At 30.4% G+C, this 23,192-nt stretch overlaps 2 protein-coding genes and 1 non-coding gene across 5 annotated transcripts; all 3 read right to left on the reverse strand.

Moving 5' to 3' along the window:
- Positions 1–281: 281 nt before the first annotated feature.
- On the reverse strand, positions 282–23,100 carry Polr3I (RNA polymerase III subunit I). 3 transcript variants are annotated; one of them, XM_087161260.1, is made up of 7 exons: positions 22,935–23,100; positions 22,723–22,780; positions 9,701–9,737; positions 8,510–8,626; positions 3,366–3,460; positions 2,598–2,655; positions 282–1,769 (listed from the first exon to the last, which is right to left on the reverse strand). In XM_087161260.1, the coding sequence occupies exons 2-7, from the start codon at positions 22,728–22,730 to the stop codon at positions 1,650–1,652; spliced, it is 435 nt and encodes a 144-aa protein (XP_087017386.1). In that variant the 5' UTR covers positions 22,731–22,780; positions 22,935–23,100; the 3' UTR covers positions 282–1,649. The 3 variants fall into 3 exon arrangements, with proteins under 3 accessions (XP_087017386.1, XP_071038491.1, XP_042908714.1); XM_071182390.2 differs by having other exon boundaries at positions 22,852–23,074; XM_043052780.3 differs by lacking the exon at positions 22,935–23,100 and having other exon boundaries at positions 22,723–22,834.
- LOC122271457 (U6 spliceosomal RNA) lies at positions 4,388–4,494 on the reverse strand. The gene has a single exon (XR_006226384.2). It is a non-coding gene; the product is annotated as a U6 spliceosomal RNA (small nuclear RNA).
- LOC107445654 (RNA-binding protein 26) lies at positions 19,465–22,716 on the reverse strand. Its single transcript, XM_016060097.2, has one exon. It carries the CDS (start codon positions 22,460–22,462, stop codon positions 19,667–19,669), a length of 2,796 nt encoding a protein of 931 aa, XP_015915583.1. The 5' UTR covers positions 22,463–22,716; the 3' UTR covers positions 19,465–19,666.
- Positions 23,101–23,192: the final 92 nt, after the last annotated feature.

Consider the following 23,192-nt stretch of genomic DNA (forward strand, 5'->3'; position numbering starts at 1 on the left):
AAAAGGAAGTAAAAAAGTTTTATATTAATGAATGGGACTTAACTGAAAAATGATGCCATTAGTTTTAAAAATTAAATAAGTTTTATAACAATAGTTTGTAAAAGTCAGGGATTTTATATTCTAAGTGTATGCGACCGCCTTGAATATTTTTGCATATATATCAGACAGTGTTTTCATCATAGAAAAAAAATGGGGGAGAATTTCTCACCCTTTCTCAAAAACAGGGTGAGATTTCAGAAAGTTAAGTGAGATTTCCAAAAACTTAAAAAACACAAATAGACTTGGAAAAAAAATCATTTCTTTTATTATAATACATTTTTAACGTCTTCTATTTTTTAAAGCATTGAATATTCCTGCTGCATCATCATAGAAGATTTTGCCTTTACTAGGTATTTGTCCATCTTACATTAGTGCATAAAAAATTTGAACATCTTACATGAAAAAACCTTACCTACGGTAAACACGTGGTTGCAGAGAAATGTGTTCTGAAAGGGGTTCCGTGGTTTGGTAGTGTTCTGTTGTTCAAAAAGGTTCTGAACAATACTGGTAAATAGGGAAGCTAGATAACGGAGCAAAAGTTGAAAATGATGAGAGATCCAGGAAGAAAAGTGAAACGGATTTTATTCTAAATAGCGTAATTCGAAGCTTCTTCCAAAATGCGAGAAATTCGCGAATTTTGAAATTGATTTATAGAATGCGCGAATTTCTCGCAGTAATAATTTTTTAATGCGAGAAAAGAAAAAAATATGCGAGATTATCGCGTTCTCGCGCTGTAGTGAAAACACTGCCCAAGATGTTCCCTTCCTTCAAGCCTTGCCAGGTGCTGTATTTCAACAGTACAATGCCCACCCTCATATTGCTAGGACTGTTCAATCCTTCCTTGCATCGCTACAGGTACAACTTCTTCCTTGGCCGGCGTATTCCCCGGATATGTCACCGATTGAACATGTGTGGGATTTCGTTGGTCGGAGTCTCGCTCGTAATCCTCGGCCTTTTGCTTCTACAGACGAACTTTGGGTACGCATACAAGCAGTATTGAATTCTCTTCCTCAGACAGACATTCAAAGTTTGCTTGACTCCATGCCATGTCGTGTAGCAGCACTTATCGCGGACCGTGGTGGTTACACAAAATACAGATTTCGATCTCTTGTTATTGTTTGTCTGCTTTGAAAGTTTAATCATTTATTTGTACCACTACCACTCAACTATGTATTAAATTTCATTCAATTATGACGATTCCTTCATGGTGTTGCAATTTTCACAAACAGGAGTTTAGATAACGTCGCAGATGTTGAAAATAAAGAAAGATACAGGAAGAAAGAAGAAACGGATTTTATTCTAAATGACGTAATGCGAAACTTTTTTCAAAATGCGAGGAATTCGCGAATTTTGAAATTGATTTATAGAATGCGCGAATTTCTCGCGGTAGTCATTTTTTAATGCGAGAAAAGAAAAAAATATGCGAGATTCTCGCGTTCTCACGCTGTAGTGAAAACACTGATCAGATGACAAAAAAGAAATGGGGAAAAAATATCAAATATTGGATTTCTATTCCACACCACCAATGAAAACCATTTTCTTAATTAAATAAATATAGAATAGCATTTTTTTAAAAAAAAAAAGTTTAATCGTCCAAAACAAACTAACATTTAATTCTCTTCATAACTGCCTTCTTCATTTTCTGTACTAGATGAAAGTGTTTCTGCAACAACATTCAAGATATCATTCATCTGATCTTCCGTAAATCGTTCTTCACACTCTTCAATCAGCTAAAAACATAAAAAATAGATACATTTTGATCAAAATTTAAATCATTCTAGTAATTCCTCCATTTTCACCCATAAGACTTAATTTATGAGATGTTTTAATTTTGTTACTTTTTGTATATAATGTTGTGTTGGTATAAAACAGAATAGCAACTGCTTTTCTGTTAACTACCTATATCAGTTTTCACATTTGCTAATAAATAATTTTTTTTTCTTCTGAGAAATTATTATGTAAAGTTTGGTTAGAGACATACGCAAGAGGTAAGTATTTTATTTTGTTTAATTGTGTGGCTTTTAGAATATTTTTATTTATTTATCTGGAAATAAAAAAAATTAAATTATTTTCCTTATTGTATATAAAAAATAGGAAATAGAATAGAAAAGCAGAAAAGTGTAGTTTTTTTAAAAAAAGAAATGCATTAATTAACTTGGTGGAAAAAGTAAATATTGTTTATTTATTTATTTCAATCTAAACGTAAAAAAGAATTTATTTCTGTATTAGGATTGGGAGACGTTATAAAAAAAAGGGGGGGAACAGTAAGTTATAGGTGCTAGTCACATGTTAATTTTAAGATCAGGAAAACCATTATAATTTACACTATTTAATAATTGAAGTAAAGAACTCTTACAACAGTAATAATTGTTGTCTATGAGCGTAGTGGAAGTTAAGGCTCCACAATTTCGAGAGTAATAGTATGATAGTGATGATAAGGTCAGAATTGCACACCGGCTGTTTTTACCTCTCAAAACTCTTTTTAACTCATGTAGTTAATTATTAATCATGCAAATGAATGTGCCATACTCTTAAAAAAAATTTCAAAAGGAACTTACTAATTGGATTTCCACTAGACTTTTAGGCTGAAGATTTAGTAACTGCAGTTTTTCAGCTCTAAAAACGAAAAACATGTATGAAAAATCAAACAATAAGAAAACACAAAATTAGATAAATGATAAGTGTTTCTTTATTTTTTCAATACCTTAAGGTTCAAGTTACGCTTGCTACATTTTTAACATAATTGTTTCTACATTAACATATTAATAAAAGTTAAAAACAGTAGAAACATTTTTAATCGCCATATTTGCCTCAATTTAAATTCTTTTATTAGCTGAATTATGCTATTTCACTTCATTAATCTTATTATTCTTTCTTTAAGTTTTGACCAGTTTTCTTCATTTGTTTTTAATTTTACTCAATTAATTTATTTTAATAACAGTCTAAGTTAGTATTTAGAACTTTTTTTTCTTAAAATAAACAATTTTTTATGGTATTAAAACAGAAAAATAAGGTTTTAGTAGTTTAGTTATTATTAAACTCTTCTCAAAAAGAGTTAGACTGTGGAATGATACGTGGTGGTGTTTCTGATGATTGTCTTATAACTCCTGTCTGCTTCCTGTGATTTTGATATTTTCAATCCATCTTCCTTAATAGTGATTGTCAGACTTCGAATTTTAAAAGTAAATTTGAAGGTGTGTTAACTTTTTTTAGCTTCATTTTTGTTAAGGATTCTAAAAACATATATTAAGAACTGTGATTACAGAATACTTTGTACATACATTTATAAAAATATTCACATGTGTGCAAAATAGTCGTTGACATACTTGGTTAGTTCATAAGGAGCAATAGCAATCAAAAAGTTTTTGATCGACTCTTCTGATTGTGAAGCACAGGGCATTTCTTCTAGGTATTTAAAAGTCTAAAAAATAATGCACAATGAATAATTAAAGAAATATGAACATGATAAACAATGTCTTTAAAAAAAATCTCTTAAATATGTTTATCGACTATAGTAAGTAGGGTAAAAAATTTAACTATAATTTTTTTTTCTAAATATGATAGTTTAAACTAGGGGTGCACAACCTGCGGGCCAAATGCGGCCCTTCGACTACTGAAGTGCGGCCCGCGAGAGCTTCTAAACACAATTTTAAAAAAATTTAAAAAAATTTAGTGCGAACAAAGTGCAATTAAACAAAGTGCGATTAAAAATTGAACTATCTCTGTTTTGTTTTTATTTTAGGCTTTTGTTTAAAACCTATAAATTTTCTTCAATTAAAATATTTAATTTGAATTTATATTACTTAATTACGACTAAACTTTTTCCTACTTTCCTTCAGTGGGAATCGCAGTTTTTTTTTTTTAATTTATTAGAATTTAATTCTAAAATAAGTTTTCATATTGCATGATATGATAAAAATTTTTTTTTCTTTTCTTCAATGTTTATTTATTTTGATAAATCTATTGTTCATATGATAGCAATAGCAAGTTTTTTTTATTGATAAAAAAATGGAACTATAATGTTTAAATAAACATTATTACATTTGTCATTAACATGTCTAAATACATGTGCGGCCCTTCGTTAGCCAACCTGCTGTGCAAGTGGCCCTTCACTCTAAAAGGTTGTGCACTCCTAGTTTAAACTAAAAAGCAAAGCATTTTCTCAACAGCCAGTTCGTCGTCCCACTATTTCAAAATCGGCGATAAAATGACGTCAAATAATGTGGTCAGCATAACGCACCAGCCGCCTTTACTTTCCCTAGTATGCTTCTGAAGCTGAGTAGACTTCGCCAAGAATAGAATCTGTGTCTGTCCAGTTCTTTAACTATTGTGCTATTTTGACTGAAAATAAAATATAAGAAGCTTCTCGATTTTGCAAATCATCCTTGCGCGGGAGCCATGCTAGTCTTCGTTGTATCATACCATTTTTAGAATATGTACAGTTCGAATTTAAATAGAATTTAAGTATCTAAAAGTACGCACAAAAATATTTTCATAGTTTAATCCTCCTAAATATCTTTTTTTTTTTAAAAAGGAAATCTTAAAATCAACACTTAATGACAAGCTTTGACTTTAATATCTATGGGTGGTGCTTTCAATATAAATGTAAACAACAATCTCGAACTCTTTACCTGCTCAACTTCCAGTTAGACAGCCTCTTACTACAGCTTATTCTGCGTGGCAATATTTTCAAACAGATAATTTTGTTTGCAATAAAAGAAATAAATTTTATAATTTCATAGCTCAAATCTGTTGAATTTCATAATAATGATATCAAATAATTCTGGTGAGTTTGGAAAGAAAATATATTTTAGTTGTTTATCGATATATTGTTTTAAAAAAAGATGACATGGTTGCTAGATTTAGAAAGAACTCCCTTTTTTGGCAGTTTTGATTGGGCCTCTTTTTATTTGTTTAGTTAGTTTTATTTGTTTTACTGTTTTTATTTGTTAGTTTTATTTGTTTTACTGTTTGTTCATGTTGCAAGCCATGCACCAAAATACGTTATTGTTAGCATATTGTTCGAGCTGCGCGAGACTAAGTGTATTTTACAAATTATCATTTAGGTTTAAATTTCGAAGTTTCGAATTCCGAAGTATCATTTAGGTTTAAATTTCGAAGTATATTGTTGCCAAGATAAGAAATGAATAATAACGATTCTTGTTTTTTTCTTCTTCTTTTTCCAATTTTAAGTTTTCAAATGTTAAGCAACACAGCAAGAGCCACTTCGAGTTTTAGATTTAGAACTCGTTGTAACAGTGGCGTAGCGAGCTTAACTCGCGCCCGGGGCACAATACCCTTTTAGCGCCCCCCCCCATTCGAAAACCATATAATATTATATGCAAAATATATATGGTTTATATATAGGCGACTTGGATTATAGCAAATTAATAAATAAAGTCATAGACTCAAGCTAGGCTTTAAATTTGAGACAAAAAATGTAGTTGAGAGAGCAAGACTAGATTTTGAAATGTATATGATCATCTAGAATTAGTTCAAAAGATACCTATTATTTATTTTACATATTTATAAAGAAATATTTTAAAAACACGCAGTTTTTAAACAATAAAAAAGTAAATATTTATTATCTCTAAGGAGATACATATATTTAATAATCATATGATTATAATACATTATTAAAACTATTACTATGTCTAAATTTTCCGTGCTTTTGATGAAGCAAATGTATCAATAATATCATCAAAATTGATCACTTAAAATTTTTCTCTTTCCACACTTAAAAATGCTAGGTCACTTAGGCGATCTGTCAAAATTAATTTTAATTTGCTGAATGAACGTTCGCAGCTAGCAATTGATACTGAGATAGTCAGGAGTATTTGAAATGCCGCTCTCAGATTTGGAAAAACATCTTCTTCATTCGAGATTGATTATAAAAGTAAGAAATCCTAATGGAGTTTTAGGATTAATTTCTTTTCTACTGCGGAGTAACATTTTGCTGTCACATATTTTGATAAAAAGTTCTATTACATTGAAATCTGTATTATAAAATTCACCCAGATTTTAAAAATTTTTTCGAGGTCGTTATCAACATTATCCTTGTTTAATAAATTTTCAACGTCTAGTAGAAATCCAAATTTGAAATTAAGGTCACTTAATCGTGTACACATTTCTTGTTGGAGACGATCAAGAGTGCTTTTCATAACGCGAGAAATTTCACTTTCTGCGGAAAGACCACCATAGCCAATTCTCCAGGCACGTATTGTTGTATCCATATCCCATTTTTCACAAAGAGACTCTGCTTTTTCTATTACCTCTTTACAGAGCTTGTCTCACATTTCGGCTAGTTCAGTCGCTAATGATTCAAGATCATGGAATACTTCTCTAAAATTCATTCTAGGATCTTGTAATCTGAGCTGCACACGATCAATCCTTCTTAAGATTTCATACCAGAAATGAAGTAAAGTTATAAAACTAAAGGTTAGTATATTTTGCAACAGAATTATAGCTTCACTTCTGTTGTCACTTGTAGTGGTAGTGTGCTCTGCTAACTTTTCTATTAGTTCTTTTATATTCTCTAGCCCATAGATGATAACGATAACCGCTTGTATTCTAGCGCTCCATCGCGTTTCAGATGTGTGACCTGCCATCACGGCAGAATTATCGTAACATTGTGATCTGCAGTTTGTTAATGAAATTTCATCGTAATTTAATTTCTCTAAAATTGTATTTTCGATCGAGGCTGCATCTTTAGCATGTATTTCAATAAAACTCAAAAAAGATTCTTTGATGGAAACTTTTTTATTGATAAAATCAGCATCTACATACCTAGCGACTTGGGACATTTGTTCTCGATGAGAGATATCAGGAGTTGAATCAAACAAAAGTCTATAATATTTATTTCTTTTGATATCGTTTGTTAGTTGATTTCGAACTGTAGATGCCAGAAGATGAATGAATTGATTTTGAATCTGTGGTGACAAATATGAGAACAACAAATTTTTCTGTTAACGAATTTTTTCATACTCTATTCACTTAATAATAGAAGCGTCGAGTAGATGTAGTAAGTAATCTTATTTGATTTATTACTTACCAAGAATGCCTTGAACTTGAAAGGTAGTAACATAGTGAAATGTACAATATAATTTATGCTGACATTAAACTTATATATAATATTTAATAACATTTCATTTTTATTCTAAGCAGAGCGCGATGACAAGGACGTGAATTAAATATTGAAATATATTTAATATGAATATGAATTTAATATAATATTTAATATGAATTAAATATTATGAATAATATTTATGAATTAACATTTATTATATTACACTGGCACTAATTTAAATATATTTTCCAGAAATCAATTATAATTAAAAAAAAATTATCCAGCAATTTTTTGTTTTGCGGACCATTTGGCGCCCCTTTGTGAGTAGCGCCCGGGGCATGATGCCCCCCCTTGCCCACCCCTCGCTACGCCACTGCGTTGTAAACACAAATAATAAATCGGGTAACAAATGCTATGTATACTACTCAAGACAGTCTCAAAGCACAATAAGCCAAATGGCCTCAAAGTATCAGTAGTAACCCGGAAGTATAGGCAGTAAAGAGCTTGCAGAGCTTTCTAGTGTAGAAAACACCATCCATAACTGACACACAAAATAAATCAATAATTTGTTTGCAATAATTTTTGAATTAGGAAATTTTGTGTGTTGAATCCAAAGGAGTCAAAAAAGTATTATAAACTAAAAAAAACTAGAAAAAGAAAGTACGCTACTCAACTCAAGTCTCAGCACAATGTGTCACGTTAATCCCCAATCATATCGTATTCTGTATTGGCACAGTGTTTGTGCTCAAACGTGCTGTGAAATACGATTGCCTCGGGGCATTATCATTCGTTTCTTTCTTGAATACGTATTCCATTTACCCATAATAATGAGTGAATCTTCGTTTGGTTGAATTGCATAAGTTATTAAAAAACGCTCTATTGCATAAAATATATATTAAATAACAAAGAAAAAGTTGACTTTATAATGGTAGAATCGAATCTGATCAGTGATCATGCAACAAATACAACACCGCGCAGAGCCTATGAAACACATAATCCATTCGTGCTTCAAAAAAAAAAATTTTTTTTTTTTAAATTTCTTCATGAAATTAAACATTTTACCTTCCCTTGTGATAAATGATTTAAATTAAAATTAAATTTACGCGAATAAAATTTCATAAGATTTCGATTTAATAGTATCATTTAGGTATCTTCGTTCAAAGAGACCATCAAAAATGTATGCATAAAAACTATGTTCATTACAAATGGGTTCCTACTATTCGAAAAGAAGAAAACGTGATTCCACGCCCAACCATGCGATTTAAATCAAATTTAATTGGATACTTGTAAGCGACGTCACGAGTGTGTGTCAAACATGATTGGCTTCTGAATCGAGGAATGCCACGATTTACCCACAAATTGTCGTCGCTCGCAGGCATTAATTTATAACAAAAGTTAACTTACCTCATAAACTATTGTATTTAATCGCTCTTTCCCCTTTTCTTTCTCATTTTTATTGAGTCGCTGCGAATATTTTGATTCTTTTAAATCAGATTTTAATGTTTCAAGAAGGCTAAAAACCTGCAAAAAAATAATATATATTATAAATAACACAAATCTTAGAAAAAATTATTAAATAAAAAAAATGAATTTAAGTTCGATAAATTCATTTAATATGAAGTCCCATATTATTTTGCTACTCGGTTAAGAATTAATAGAAATAAACAGAATTCTATTACGTGTATTAGTAGCTTTTTATACAAAATTTGCTTTGAAATATGGCAGCTTGACTTTTGGAAATATTATTATTAGCTTTTTGCCTTCCTTGGCCGTTTTGAAAAAATACAATTTTTAAGAAATTTATTAGGAGAAAGCAATATCTAGAAATTAAAAAATAGCGAAAGTCACCGTATTTTCTGATTTATTCAAGCAAACAGGAATTAATGAGACTGCATTACGATTTCATATGATGACGAACAAAATGATATTGGCAACTATGTGTTTGAATAAAATTCCTTGTAGATAAAAAATGATGATAATTTTGGAAGGGAACAACATAAGCATTAGAAAAAGGAAGTTTCGATGTTGTTTTTTTATACTAGGATTCTTTAGGAAAAAGTTATACAAAATAAGTAAAAACAGGCTTCCAAAAACTGTTTGATGAAGCAGTCTTTACCTGTTTAACGTCGCTTAATAATAAAAAATGCTTTGGCTTTTTATAAAAACAACCAACGTCGCTCTTTCGTGAAAGGGTATGTAATTAATTAAAAAGTTTCCAATTATTATTAACGAGTACTACCAAAAACACTTCCACTAAACCAATGTCAGAACAAAAGGTCGATATACTTTTAAAAATAATCTTTAATAAAATTATGAAACATAATGAGAAAACGGTTAATGATACAATTATAAAACGGTTAAAAAAATTTATAGCTTTTTTTTCTCATTAAAAAAGATTAACAATGATTTCAAATATATCAAGAGCTAATTGTTAGCTGCTATTTATAGAGCAAAACACTAATGATAATAATTTCTTTTTAAATCGAATCTTTGAATACTTAATTTTGATAAAAATTTAATCAAAATATATTCTTATTAACGTCGCTTATATATTATATTCTTATTAACAGTATATGGAACAAAAACAATTCTTACTTCAGCATTTGACAACAAAGCCGCACGTTCGTTGATCCTGTAACAATAAGAAAATAAATTCACAATGATGATTTTCGCATTTACATGATCAGTATATGCATAGAAATTTTATTTTAATCATTTAAATGCATTAAACAAAAGTTGCATTCTGATTAGGAATTTTCTAAATAAACTAATATTATGTTTTCTTCAAATATTTTTTATCAGCCACATTAAACAGCACATCTTATTCGGATTTGCCAATCACCAATCTTCGACTTTAAAATTCAACTCAGTTGACAGGGAAATTTTTGTATCATTTAAGAGGTGTCATTTAAGACCAGCTTAAAAAATTTATCAATGATCAATCAGTAGCTGGCAATAATTCCAAATTTTAATAAGTTTCCTTTCAAAGTAACAGTGTAAACAGCTGGTTTAAATTAACAGCCACAATATTACGGTAATCAATTGAATGATAATAGTTAGACGTAGTTCAGCTCTGGCTTGGACATCTCTGTTGGAATAAATTTAGTTCTGTGGTAAATTTTTGGAAAAAAAAAACCCGAATTTGTATTATAAGGAATAAAAAACCTCGAAAACGTCTCACGGTGAGCCCTACGGTAAAGGGATTCCAACAAATCTACAACTAGGAATATTTTTGTTGTTGTAAAGAATGGGATTAATGCGAACCGGAAGCCAGTATAAAAATCGACTAGATTTTTAAGTATTTTTAAGAGTAAAATGAAATATGCTCACTTTTTTAAATTATAGAAAGCGCTCCACCTACTCGAGTTAATAACGTGGGGATTTAATAAATCCGAATAAATATATTTGCGGATGAGGGCTGGTTATTGCTTATAATTTTAAAAGTCAATGAATTTTTTTTATTTATTTCTTTCTATAAGTAGTAGCATTTTGTGCTTTCCAGTTTCTTTTTCGCAGAAATTATGATTCCGCGAAATCTGCTCCTTTTCATTTTATAATATTATGATATATATAATTATATTAATTGTTGGTTTTAAAATTTAAAAGCAACAATTAATTTAAAAATTAAAATTTAAGATCACCGAAATCAAACATCACTGGCAGCGGTCAATAAGCGGGTGGCGACTGGATGACCAATGAGATTATCTCGCGAAAGGAGTGAGAGCAAATAATATAGCGTCCGCGGACCGGTTTACATTATGTCTATCGAAGCTAAGCTTTTTCTCCAATGTATATTCTTTGGTTAGGAATCAGTCCTCTTTAAAATCTTCTACCGTAAAGTGACCGACTTTATGCGCAGGTCGTCGCAAGATAGGGGAGTCACCCTCTCTGCAAAAGACCAAAATTGTGATGGCATGCCTTCGGATTATCCGTCTGGGCGTTGCCTAGACCGTCGCCAACAGCCCATTGTGCAGTTCTAGTGCGACGTAAATAAAGTACTACTATAGTTTGTCTAAAGTAAGAACTCCCCCAGTCGTCTGGACTCGTGGCGGTGACTATGGTAACGAGTTATAACTATTTCCAGTAGGGGTGGGGTCATTGTCTAGGAGAGGTTTTAAGTCGGGTCGGTAAGAGAAAGATAATCTTTTTCTTTGGTTTACTGTTAGCCCTAGAGTGAAGCGAAGCTACCCTCCCTGAAATACGCTATTCTAGTTTCCATAGCAGCAGGCACCCTCAGACTTTGTTGCGAAGGAGTTCTTACCGTAGACAAACTATACTTTGTTTCAATTTTGGTAAAATATTTTGCCAAACCAACTTTTTACACGATTTCTAAACCCACCCAGTGACATACTTAAGTCATGACTGCCAAAAATCAATTATTAAATATAAACTTTTTTTTTATGCTGAGTATTTCTTCTTCTTTTATTTAAAACAAAAAGCCAAAAACTATTCAATAAATGATTTATTATTATTTCTAAATTCCTTCTACCAAACGACAAGACGTAATTGTAGCGTCGTAAGCATTCAGGCAACAACCTTTAAGCACAATAGGAGTTTGTCCTCTTGCATAATTTTTTGCATTTATTATGCATTATACTATGCGATTTGAGTTTCTTCGTTTGATTTTTTTATTCATTTAATGTGAAAAATTGTAAGAATTATTTGATTGCTATTAATATGAATTTCTTTTTCTTCTCTCGTGTTTTAGATACTTTTAAATATCAGTAATCGGATACTTTCAAGTGATGCCTTGCGTGGGTTAGTCAATCAGGTTCGACGCCCACGCGTGATGTCGCATGCAGGTATCCAATCAAATATAAACCGAAAAGTTGCTACATAATCACGCCATGCACAACAACTTTAGACACAGCCATGTTATTACAGTAGCGGTTGCTCAGGGAATAGATAGAATGTTTCTCAATGAGATGAGCCATGTTCGAATCCCAGCGGAGGCTGGTTAACATGAATACCACTCCCGACCACAATGCTGACGTAAAATAGCCTCATTGGTAGACAGATCATGGATTACAATCCCTTTGCAGTCGGTCTAACCGTGGGAGGTGTTCGTGGTTTTTCTCTTCGAGTAATGCAAATGTGGGTTACATTCATCAAAAAGTCCTCCACGAAGGCTAGTTTGTCCGAATGTTTAATCCAAGAGTTCTCTTATCTTCTGGATCGAATTCAAACTCACACGGTTACGAAGTTAATCACCGAAAAACATAACCTCAGAATTGGATCGGTTATAAAATAAAATAACAACCATATGATTAGTTGCAAGTACCATATTCAATACAATTTTGTGAAACAACAAAGCGTTTACGAAAGAAGTGGCCGAGTTAATGAGGCGGTTGAGTTTGTGTAGTTATACGGACCAGCCCACGAACCCGATTTTTACTCAAAATACACATGCCACAGATTCAAAGATAAATAAATATCTTAAGAAGAGAAATTCGGCAATGGTTTCACAATTGTGAAACCATTGATTTTTGCACTGTCTTATTATTATTGGCTTTTTCGCCCTAGAACTTAGACTTTAATATCAACTGATAAAAAGAAAGAAAAAACTTGTTTTCATATTTTTTTCCAGATTGTGAATTTCTATACTTATTCACGAAATTTTTTTTTTTTTTCATATTAAAAAGAAAGATTGTGTATGCCAGTGTTTGTATTTTGTCTTTCTTATTACCTCAAAAGCGTTTGTGGCACAACAAATGAAAATTTTAGCCCTATATTCTAAAGATCGTTCCAAAACTTAAAGCAGCATTTAGATTAGGAAAGGAGGAATGAAGAGAAGTTAGAGAAATGAATTTTTCGCATTGGTTTGACCGTTATGTAATTATTAAAAATTTAATTGTATAGACGTTTTTTCTTTTCTTTCTTTTTTCTAAATTGCTGAGCTTTTCGTTTCATTCAGTGGCGCGACAGCCCTGGCATTTTTCAGAAGTCTTTTCAAAGCGTGTTTATTCCAGAATTTCTAATAATCTTTTCTAGGGCAACATTAAAAATGAGACAGGCATCTCCTTGCACGCGAATCTTTGTGGTGAGGACGCCATACCCCAGGAGGTAACTTTTGTCACAAATTCTCTTTCACTCCCATAAGTAATTTAAAATATTGGAAAAGTGAATCTAGGCAAACCTAGAGTAAGCCATGAAGTGTCAAATACTGAAAAGAAAATTTTAAAATATTTAAATGAAAATAAATTAGGATTAACGCAATGGAGAAGTTCTCTTTCTATAATTTGTTTCCATTTGGTTATTTTTTTTTTTGGCAATTGAAACTTCATGGCTTACTCTAAAATAGTCTGAACTCATTTTTTCTTTCTTTTAAATTAGTAATGGAGGTGAAAGAGAGTTTGTTAAAGTTTCTCCCGTGGTATGGCGCCGTCCTCTTTTAGGGTTAAGGCCTAAAGAGCAACAAGCAGAACCGTCAAAAATGTAGTTTGCTTCATCTAATAATATATAATGTCTCAAAAAAGGGTAAAAAATAATAATCGATAAAATAAATAAATAAAATCGGAATTAATTGAGTAGGCAGTAAACATTGCGTACAGGGTGCGTAGCCTGATTTTTCAACAAAAAAGAAGCACTTTTCAAGTACATTTTAAGCACTCAAAAAATATTTTTAATCACTTTCCAAAAAAAAAATTTCATATTTAAGATCTGGGCAGTAATAAAAATTATTTTTTTATCGTTTACAACTCTTGATTTATAAACATAAAATGAATGAAATTTAAAATCGTTTTCAAAAACTTTACATAGCTAGTTTCAGATAAATATTGCAGAGAAAATTGTGCATTTCTTGCAATTTAAAACGACTATTGCAAGGGCAAAGAAAAAATCTCTTTTTTAAAGATAGAAAATAGAGCACTTTTTACAAACACCGAATAAAAAAAGCACTTTTAAGGGCTTTTTAAAAACGTAAATAAAAAATAAGCACTTTTTAAAAACGCTAAGCACCCTGTGCGTAGTACTGATTAAAACCAATTTATTTATTTACCTTTATTTTTTTTTTACCCCGTACAAAGAATGGATATACAGATATTTGCAATGTAATAAATAAAAGTAGAATTAAAATGACTTATAAATACATTCAGATAACGCATCAATAAGTAAAACTTTGTAACTGTCAATGTAACATTTGGTCATTGCAATATAGATTCCTCAATTTTTCGGATTTCTCTTTGATAGTTGTGTTCGATGGAAAAATGTCTCCTGCCATGCGCGAATTTATTTTCAGAATCAGGTTTCATGTTCATAAACCGTTCTTTTCCCTTTATCTTCAATTGTATTTTATTGAAACATGGAATAGATTATTTACTCACTCAGAAGAGGTGTAAAAATGAGATGAAAAAATTTCTGTTAAATAATTGAGAGACCGGTAATTTTATTAAAATTATGTGCCACAAGATCAATATTTAATACAAAAAGACTTGGATTGAAGAATTTTTAAAGTATTGGCTTATTGAGAAATTGAAAGCTTAACTTAAATAAGTAAAGTAATGCGTAATTAATTTAAATAATAACAGTTATAGACATGTGTAAGCTGACGTCACTTCACTTATCTGTCCACTGGTAATTCATCAATAATCAATCAGATAAGGCAAATGAAAATTGATGGATTTATTCCACTCAATGATATAGTTCAGCCTCTGGCTTGGGCATCTCTATTTTATTATCAATTCTTCTAAAATTTTATAAAAATACTAGAGTTTCCAAGGGCGCTAATAATGACATGAGTTATAAATATTTTTCCCCATTTAAATCTCAGTTAATAATAATGATACACCAATTCGAATCGAATACTCTAACTTCTTAAATAACCCAAGTTATTGCTTCTATTACTACTCTAGAGGTTTGTTTTCTCAAAACGTTGGTTTTGTATTTTGAAAATGTTTTACAAAATATTACTAACCTGAATATATTTGGGAGATTTCCATTATGTTCACAAATAACTATAAATTTTTTTTAAAGTTTTAATTAAAAAATGCAATATATGTTCTTTTTTCTTCTTCAGAAATGTGAGAGAATTATTCATTTAGGCTTGGAGCAATTTTTAATTTTTCTTGGAGGGTAATTAGAAAAATTTCTGTGGTTTTCCTCTCCATGTAACACACACGCGAGATAGTTCCATCAAAAAGTCCTCAATGAAGGTTAGTTTGTCTCAATGCAGGAGTTTCTTTGCCTCCTAGGCAAGGTTCAGAATTACAAGGCTATGGGAGTTGAACATTGATAGTGGTAAACTAAGAAATGGGTTAGCTGTTCAACGTCAGTTATAAAACATATTCAAAAAAATAATAATATGGAGTAAATACAGTTTAAAAATTACAATTTGCAACTGAGTTATGACCTTCACAGAAGAAAAGGTGAATTTCTAACTAGAAAACTTTCGTTTTTTAAGTTACAAAGCATGAATATTCAGTTTTATGAAATAAATAAAACAAAAGAAATTTTTCTTTGAAACTTCGAAATGAAATTTTGAATAATTGGCTTCCAAAGAGATTCAAGTACCCATGCTTTGTATTGGGCTTAAAAAATTAAAAAAAAAAAGCAATATTTTAAAAAAAAAATCAGGATAATATCAGGACATTTTTTGGAACACTATACATATCAGGTAAGTTCTTGATAATTGATGGTTTTAACCATGGTTTTATCCGTCATGCCAAAAGCCCCTTTATTGACATGTTTAAAAAACCCAAAAATTTTGATGTAAGGATAATTATTAGCCATTTTAAATAAGAAGTATTTATAAGTAAACATACATATAAAATTACAAGTGTTCAATCAATTACGTTCTTGAATTATTTTGATATTAAAATTTTTTGTTGTTGAAAATTTACTGATTGTAAAAACCCCAAATTTTGGTGTAAAAAATATTAAATAATTATAAATAAAAATGTGTCAAATTGAAAGTTACGCAATCCGTCAAGTTGTTAAATTATTGAAAATAGACATACAAAAACAATCAGCTCAATAAAAAAATCTCAACAATCATCGTATTCACTGCTTTTAAAATAAATTTTCATTTAGTCCAATTTTAAATCCTCTGATTCCTAAAACATGCTATTACAAAAAAGAAGTTTTGAAGCTTTCTGTACTTCACATTCATTTTTCAGTTTAGTATGAATAAGACTAAAATTTGAAACTATTCCTTCGATTGATGCTCAGCTACATAGACTACAAAGTACTTAAGATATTATAACATAATAAAATAACATATAATTAGAAAAAATATTCTAATAACTGTACTAAATATTAATAGAAATATAATTAAACCCTTAAATCGATTGAAAAATTTATTAACTAACTTAAACAAATGTTTATATTTATTGTAAATTATGATTAGTACCCTAATCAATTAACTAATTACTCATTAATATAATTAACATTAATTCACTAACATTGGAAATATTCATTGCACATATAAACAGGAGTGCAGAAAACTCTCAGAGCCTATCCCCTATGAACAAAGTTTCTTTTTGAAACAAAATTTCCCTAAAAATATTAGCATATTTTTTCAATTCAATAAATTTTTCAAAATTTCTTTGGAAAGTAAAGTTTATGTATAAAAAAAATCACTTGATTTTACACAATTCTCGAATAAACGAGCATATGTGTAATATAAATTAAATTTAAGGTCATACTTATAAACTTAAGGAATTCAAATTAATAAATACACTAATTAATATGTCCTTTTTTTAACAAGAAAAAGCTTAACTAAGTCAACTTTTTTAACAAAAAATTAGGTAGCAATTTTTTTAGACAAGAAATTTTCACCAAAGCCTTGTTTGACGGTTAGATGTATTCTGCTCTACTGAATATTATTAGTAACAACAAATATTGAGAATAAATAAATAAAAAAAAATTATAAGTAGAGATCAGACAATTATAGTCTCACTTTAAATTTTACTTAATCTAAAAAATCTGTCTAAATTGTAATATAAAAGATTTAAAATCAATATTTAGATTTATATTAGTCAACAGCTCATAGTTATTACTTGCAATTTAAACTGAATAGTTATAATATGGATCTCAAAATATTAAGATTACCAATATAAAAACCTATTAATAGTTACAATACTTTTGGCTATATTTTTTTAATATGACATATAAAATAAATCATAATTATAGTAGTATATCACGCAAGTATTGCACATGATTTAGTGTCTATAAATGTAAAAAAAGAAATTTAACCCAGGTTTTGACAGGATTTTTATACGTCATGTCAAAAACCAGTTTTTAATGTCAAAAACCCAACCCAGATATATATCAGAATACTTTCAAAAAGCACTAAACAAAGTGCAATTAGCTCAATTGAAGTGTAATAAAAGGCAATTTTATTGCAGAAGAAAAATAAAATACACTATTTTTGTTTCAAAATTATTCAGAGAAGAAAGTTTTCAAAGTTTCCAGTATAAATTTACCAAGACTGAACAACTTGCAATGGTTACAAATTAATACATGAATTTTTTTTTTATAGTAGCACTGCATTAAAAAAAGAGCAGTATAAATTAGTTAATATTCCCTCACACTAATATATAATTAAAATTAATACTGAACAACTCACAATAGTTACAAATTAATACATGAAATTTTTTTATAGTACCATTGCATTAAAAAAAAGAGCAGTATAAATTAGTTAATATTCCCTCACACTAATATATAATTAAAATTTGTTATTGAATTCAAGACTTCGTTAACCAAATAATTTCAAAGCAGGGTTTTAATGATCTCGAAATGAAAATACAGCCTAACATTTTAGTGAAAAAGTAATTATAGTAGACAATCTCTCAATTTATTACTGAAAATACTATGATGAGATTACTGTATTGTTGATGGGGACTGATCATTCTTAAAATTACATGAAATTAGTCAATAATTGTGAAATTACAGTCCTACACCTTACAAGAGTTGTAACTGCATTTGATGAAAATAAATTAGAATATGACCCCAAAATTCCTCACAAAAAACAAACAAACTATAATGATGTTTAGTTATATTACTAAGGGTAAGTAATACAGTACAGAACCAGTTATACGGAAATTGGAAAACCAAAAAACCGGAACGAAATTCGATAAATTTTCCCGCCATTTTTTAAAATTTTTTTTTCCTCATAAGATTTTTCTTTCTTTTTTGAAAGATGTTTACCTTACCATCATTTTGGAAATAATCATTAATGTATTACATCATCGTTTTTTCTTCTTTTTAAGATTATTTCCAAATATTATTATTTTTTTTAGTTGGATTTAACAATAAAAAAAAAAACAGCTTTTTGTAGCGATTCAGAAAATCGGAAAAATCAGTTATCCGGAATAGCGATGGCTCCGGATAGTCGGTTCCCTACTGTATTCCTATTAAGGTTTAGTTATATGCCTAAACTAATCCCTAAATTAGAACTATCATTTTCTACTATCACAAATATTTTAAACAAAAAGTTGTTGGCTCAAACATCAAAATCTTATATATATTTTTAAATATCTGCATTTATTATTAGAAAATGGGATGCCTGAACATACATAAAAATTAATATCACAAAGAGATAAAATTGAGGACAAAATATTTTTTATTTGGAAAATTGGGCACCCTTGATTCCTTTTCAGAGAGTATTCTACCAACATTTTTTAGAACATTATGTAAATTGGACAAATGAAATTTTTGTTCCATTAAAAAGTTCCTTATCCAATAAAAAGGTAAAATAAAAACATGAAATCATTTAAAGAACTACGCTATAGTTTTGAACACAAGCAATTAGTTTTACATTTAACTAGACACTCTTGCAGATTCAAAAAATAACAAATGAGAAATGACATTCTAAATCTTCAAGACATTTAGATTTTCTTTTTTTGTTCTCTGAAACTACTGATGATAACATTAATTAATGGTCTTATTAAATTTAAAATTATTTTACAAAAATAAATAAAACTTTTTATAATAATTTCTGAAACATTACTTTCCACCATGTTCTAAAATTTAGCAAAAATAAAATTAGTGGTCAAAATCAATTTAAATACTAACTTTTAAAATTTTATACATAATAAAACCTTTAATAATAAGTTCTGCAAGTAAAAATCATATAAAAATTATATTATCCACCATTTGAAAATGTACTTAAGTAATTTTACACATCAAACAGTAAATATAAAAACGAGGAAAACAAGAAGTTAAATAAAAAGATTTGTTTATCTTATTCATAGTTATGAGAAACATGCCTAAAAACTATATTTATAATTTAATGTAATAGATTATACCGTCACCTCTGAACAATTATATGCAATGTTGAAAGTAAAAATATTTATAAAAATGAATATCACACTGAAAAATCAATAGAACTAGAACTTTTTCACACATTTAGAATAAAAAAGTGAGAAATAAAATATTTATTCAAATATTCCGCACAAGTGACTATAGGAATTTTCATTTTTACAAAATTATCAACAAAAAATTAGAACAATTCAAAAACACACACAATATCGGAGATACCATACTAATAAGATTTAAAGTCAATTGAATTCTATATATAATCTTTAGCCAACTGTCAAACAGAAGTTCTGTTACAGAAAATAATCACCGTCTCCAAGAGCGCGCTTCACTGTCTTCTTCTTCCTCATCATCTGGCTCAACATCCAGAGCAGCTTCATCAAGAAGATCAAGAGCATCGTTAAAACTAGAATCGGGCTCATCCATTTTAACAACTTCAGTCACAGGTACTGCTGATTTAGTTAATTCTTCTTTATTAATAAGAGACAAACTTTTACGTCGATCAATAGTACGTGAATTAATATTACTATATAGACCTCGGGACATGAAACGGCCTCTTCCACGTCTGACCGCCGATTTAGCCTGTCCGAGAGGCGAGTTATCGATTAGGCCTAATGCTTTAGCCTTTTGTTTCAATTCAAGAACTCTAGATAGTAAATCAGCAGTATCATCGCCAGCATGCTGTTTATTGTATAAATCCATCTCGGCATCTAATAGCTCTTTTTCTGCTTCAGTTTTTGAAATCGGTGATTTTGGATTCGCAGTTTTAATGAGAGTTTTCAACTCTTCAGAGTCCTTTTTTACTTCATTTTGTAAGCTAGACACTTTCTCATTAAGAGCCTGCATCATTTTCTTTAACAAATCCCGTTCCTTATCAGACTTGCATTTGCCCAACTTTTCTAATATGTTTTTCTGGTTTTCAATTTGTGAATTTAAAAGTTCTTGCTTTTTCTTGTGGAGATCTAAACGCTTTTGTAGGGCATCTTTACGTTGTTCTTCTTTGGGTTTTCTCGCTAAAGCAGAGGATAAACTAGGAACGTTCGTCTTCTTCATGGATGCAGGGTTGAAAACGGTTCTCGTAAAATTAGGTTTAGAGTAAACAACAGATCTTTCTGTCCTTTCGACGTTAAGTTTCGATAAATCACTACTTTGAGAGGCATCTTCCATGGGGGTCGTTATCTTTTTATCGACATTACTCTTTAAACCTGACTGCACTAAATTTTTATTAGAAGTATCGCTCAATATTTTGTTAATTTTATCATTATTGTGCCAAAATACTTTAATAAATCTATTATTGAACACAGCATCTGTGCACTTATATGCAGAATTAGCTTCTCCATGCGTCATAAATTGAATCAATGCCGCTTCCGGATCACCTTCAAAGTTCACTTGCAAGTTAACGATTCTTCCGAACTTAGAAAAATGATTATTTAACATAGCGATAGAGTTCATATGCTTGGGAATTTTTCTTACTTCCAAAGTATTACGGGTAGGATTGAACTTCGAAACTTTTTTCGGACTCGGGCCTAATCTGTTGTAATCGAATCCCTTCTTTTTATCCTCACTCTCTGCAACAGAAAGAGAGAAATTATTAACTTTATTCTTTTCAACAACAGGGGTGTAAAGATTTTCAGTACTCTCTGCTAGTGGTTTATCGTCGTTCCTATTTCGGCCTTTAATGACGACGAGGCGTGAATCGATATTTCCGACAGTCGGAACTCCGATAAGTTCACGAGTCCTGTGATGTTTGGTATTGTGGAACGAAGGTGGTGGTTCATTAATATTGAAAATTACATTAGGCATTCCAGGTGCTGGAGGGGGGATTAACGGAGGAGGAGGTAAATGAGGAGGTGGGGTTGCCCAATAAGGTATATGCTCACGAGGTGCCATATTCATACCAGGAGCCTCAGGATTATAAGGCTCTGGTATATAACCCGGTGGTGGTAAGGGCGGTAAAGGTGGAAGTGGTGGCAATGGTGGTGGTAAGGGAGATTTTGAATTGGCTCTATCTCCTACATTTAAAACAGACACATCATCAACTGATATAGGGTCGTCTCCATGATCAAATGGACAAAAATCTCCTCGCATACAATAACCTTTTTCATCATAATCTTGGCACCTTTTAGTAATTTTGCTGGTATAATTAGCAGTATTTTTAAATTGAGGCTTTGCTACACTTGACAATGATTTTTGTCTATAATCAGTATCCCCATGATCTGATATTTGCTTAACATCATGTTTTATGACAGATATTTTATCTGACTGATCAATACGCTCTCTTGATATTGAGCGAGTAGATCTGACTGATGAGCTGGATCTAGAACGGCGTCGGTCTCGGCTATTGCTGCGTGACCTAGATTTAGTTCTGGATCGATTTCTATCTCCCAAACCATAATTCGTTTGATCTCTATCTTTATTGTATTTAAAACCTCTCTTATCATCTCTTTTATAATCATCAGTAGGCTTAGAATAATACTCATTTCGGCCAGTTTTGTTCAACTTCTGTTTTTTAGATGGGTAAGAATGTGATTTTGAACGATCTTCATCGTCATCACTATTTAATCTTTTGTGGCTATAATCACCCTCCCTACTTCTACTCCTGTCTCTATGCCTACTGGATTTTCGAATAGGACTTCTGCTATGTGATTTGCTCCTTCTGTTTGTTCTAAATGATGATCTGGATCTGTTTGAATGATCAGAATTTGAAGTTTCCTTTAGCTGAGCCTCAATTTCTTTTTTAACATTTTTTACAGTTTCATTTATGCTAGTATACTCAGTAGAAATAGGAGGAGTTTTTGTAACAGTATTAATAGCTAATGGACTAGGGGTACTCTTGGCATCAACGGCTGGCGTTTCAGTAGGGGAACTTAGGTAAGACTTGGTTTTCAGAGCTTCAAACAATAAATCAACAAAAACTTTAGTGTTTTTCAACAGAAAAACATCTAATTGGTCAGAACAAAACTCTCTGAGTTCGTTTTCAGGTTTATCTTTCTTTACTAGAGCTAAAACATATTTAGCCAGGGCAGCGGGATCAGCATCACAAATACGACTTAAACAAGAAGTTAACCATGATTTTAGAGCTTCAGTATTATCAATAATCATAATTGGTGCGAGGAAAGTTCACACGTACCTTGTATAAGTTATAAATGATTTAGGAACTAAACATTATTATTACACTTTATTGTAAGTTTATCTATAATTGAACAATATCATAACAAATGCTATTTTTATTGATTTATTAAAAAACCAGATAAAATCAACTTATACTTCGCTTTAATAGATATTTATAAGCAAGTAAAAGATATTATTATGTTATCAAACATAAGACATGTACTCAAACATATAAAATTATAATTACTTACACTTCCATGTTGCAGTTACAGACAAGTTTAAACTCTTCTTCTAGCTCCCTCTATATTTCTGTAAAATACAAAAATCTTTGTAAATTCAATCACAAAATCTTCAGATTATTCTATCAGCTAATTGGTTACTTTTAGATAAATGTATGAAGTAAACGTTACAGATTCGAGGGTTAAAATAATTAAATATTATCTTGGCGTGTTTAAGTTTCTACCATGTTTGATTGTTGTTGTTGTTGTTAATTTACGTCGCACTAGAGCTGCACAATGGGCTATTGGCGACGGTCTGGGAAACATCCCGGAGGATGATCCGAAGACATGCCATCACAATTGTCTACCATGTTTGAAACTTCCCGAACTTTGAAATCCAAAAACTTTATTCTGAAAAAGAAATTGTAGAATTATGTTAATTTGCTTTGTTAACTAGCTTTATTAAATCTTTACATCTTAAAAAAGTTAAGAATAACTCATGA

Source organism: Parasteatoda tepidariorum, chromosome 4, assembly GCF_982258835.1.
Source record: "Parasteatoda tepidariorum strain Cologne lab strain chromosome 4, Ptep-v5.0, whole genome shotgun sequence".
Taxonomy (NCBI): Eukaryota; Metazoa; Arthropoda; class Arachnida; order Araneae; family Theridiidae; genus Parasteatoda; species Parasteatoda tepidariorum.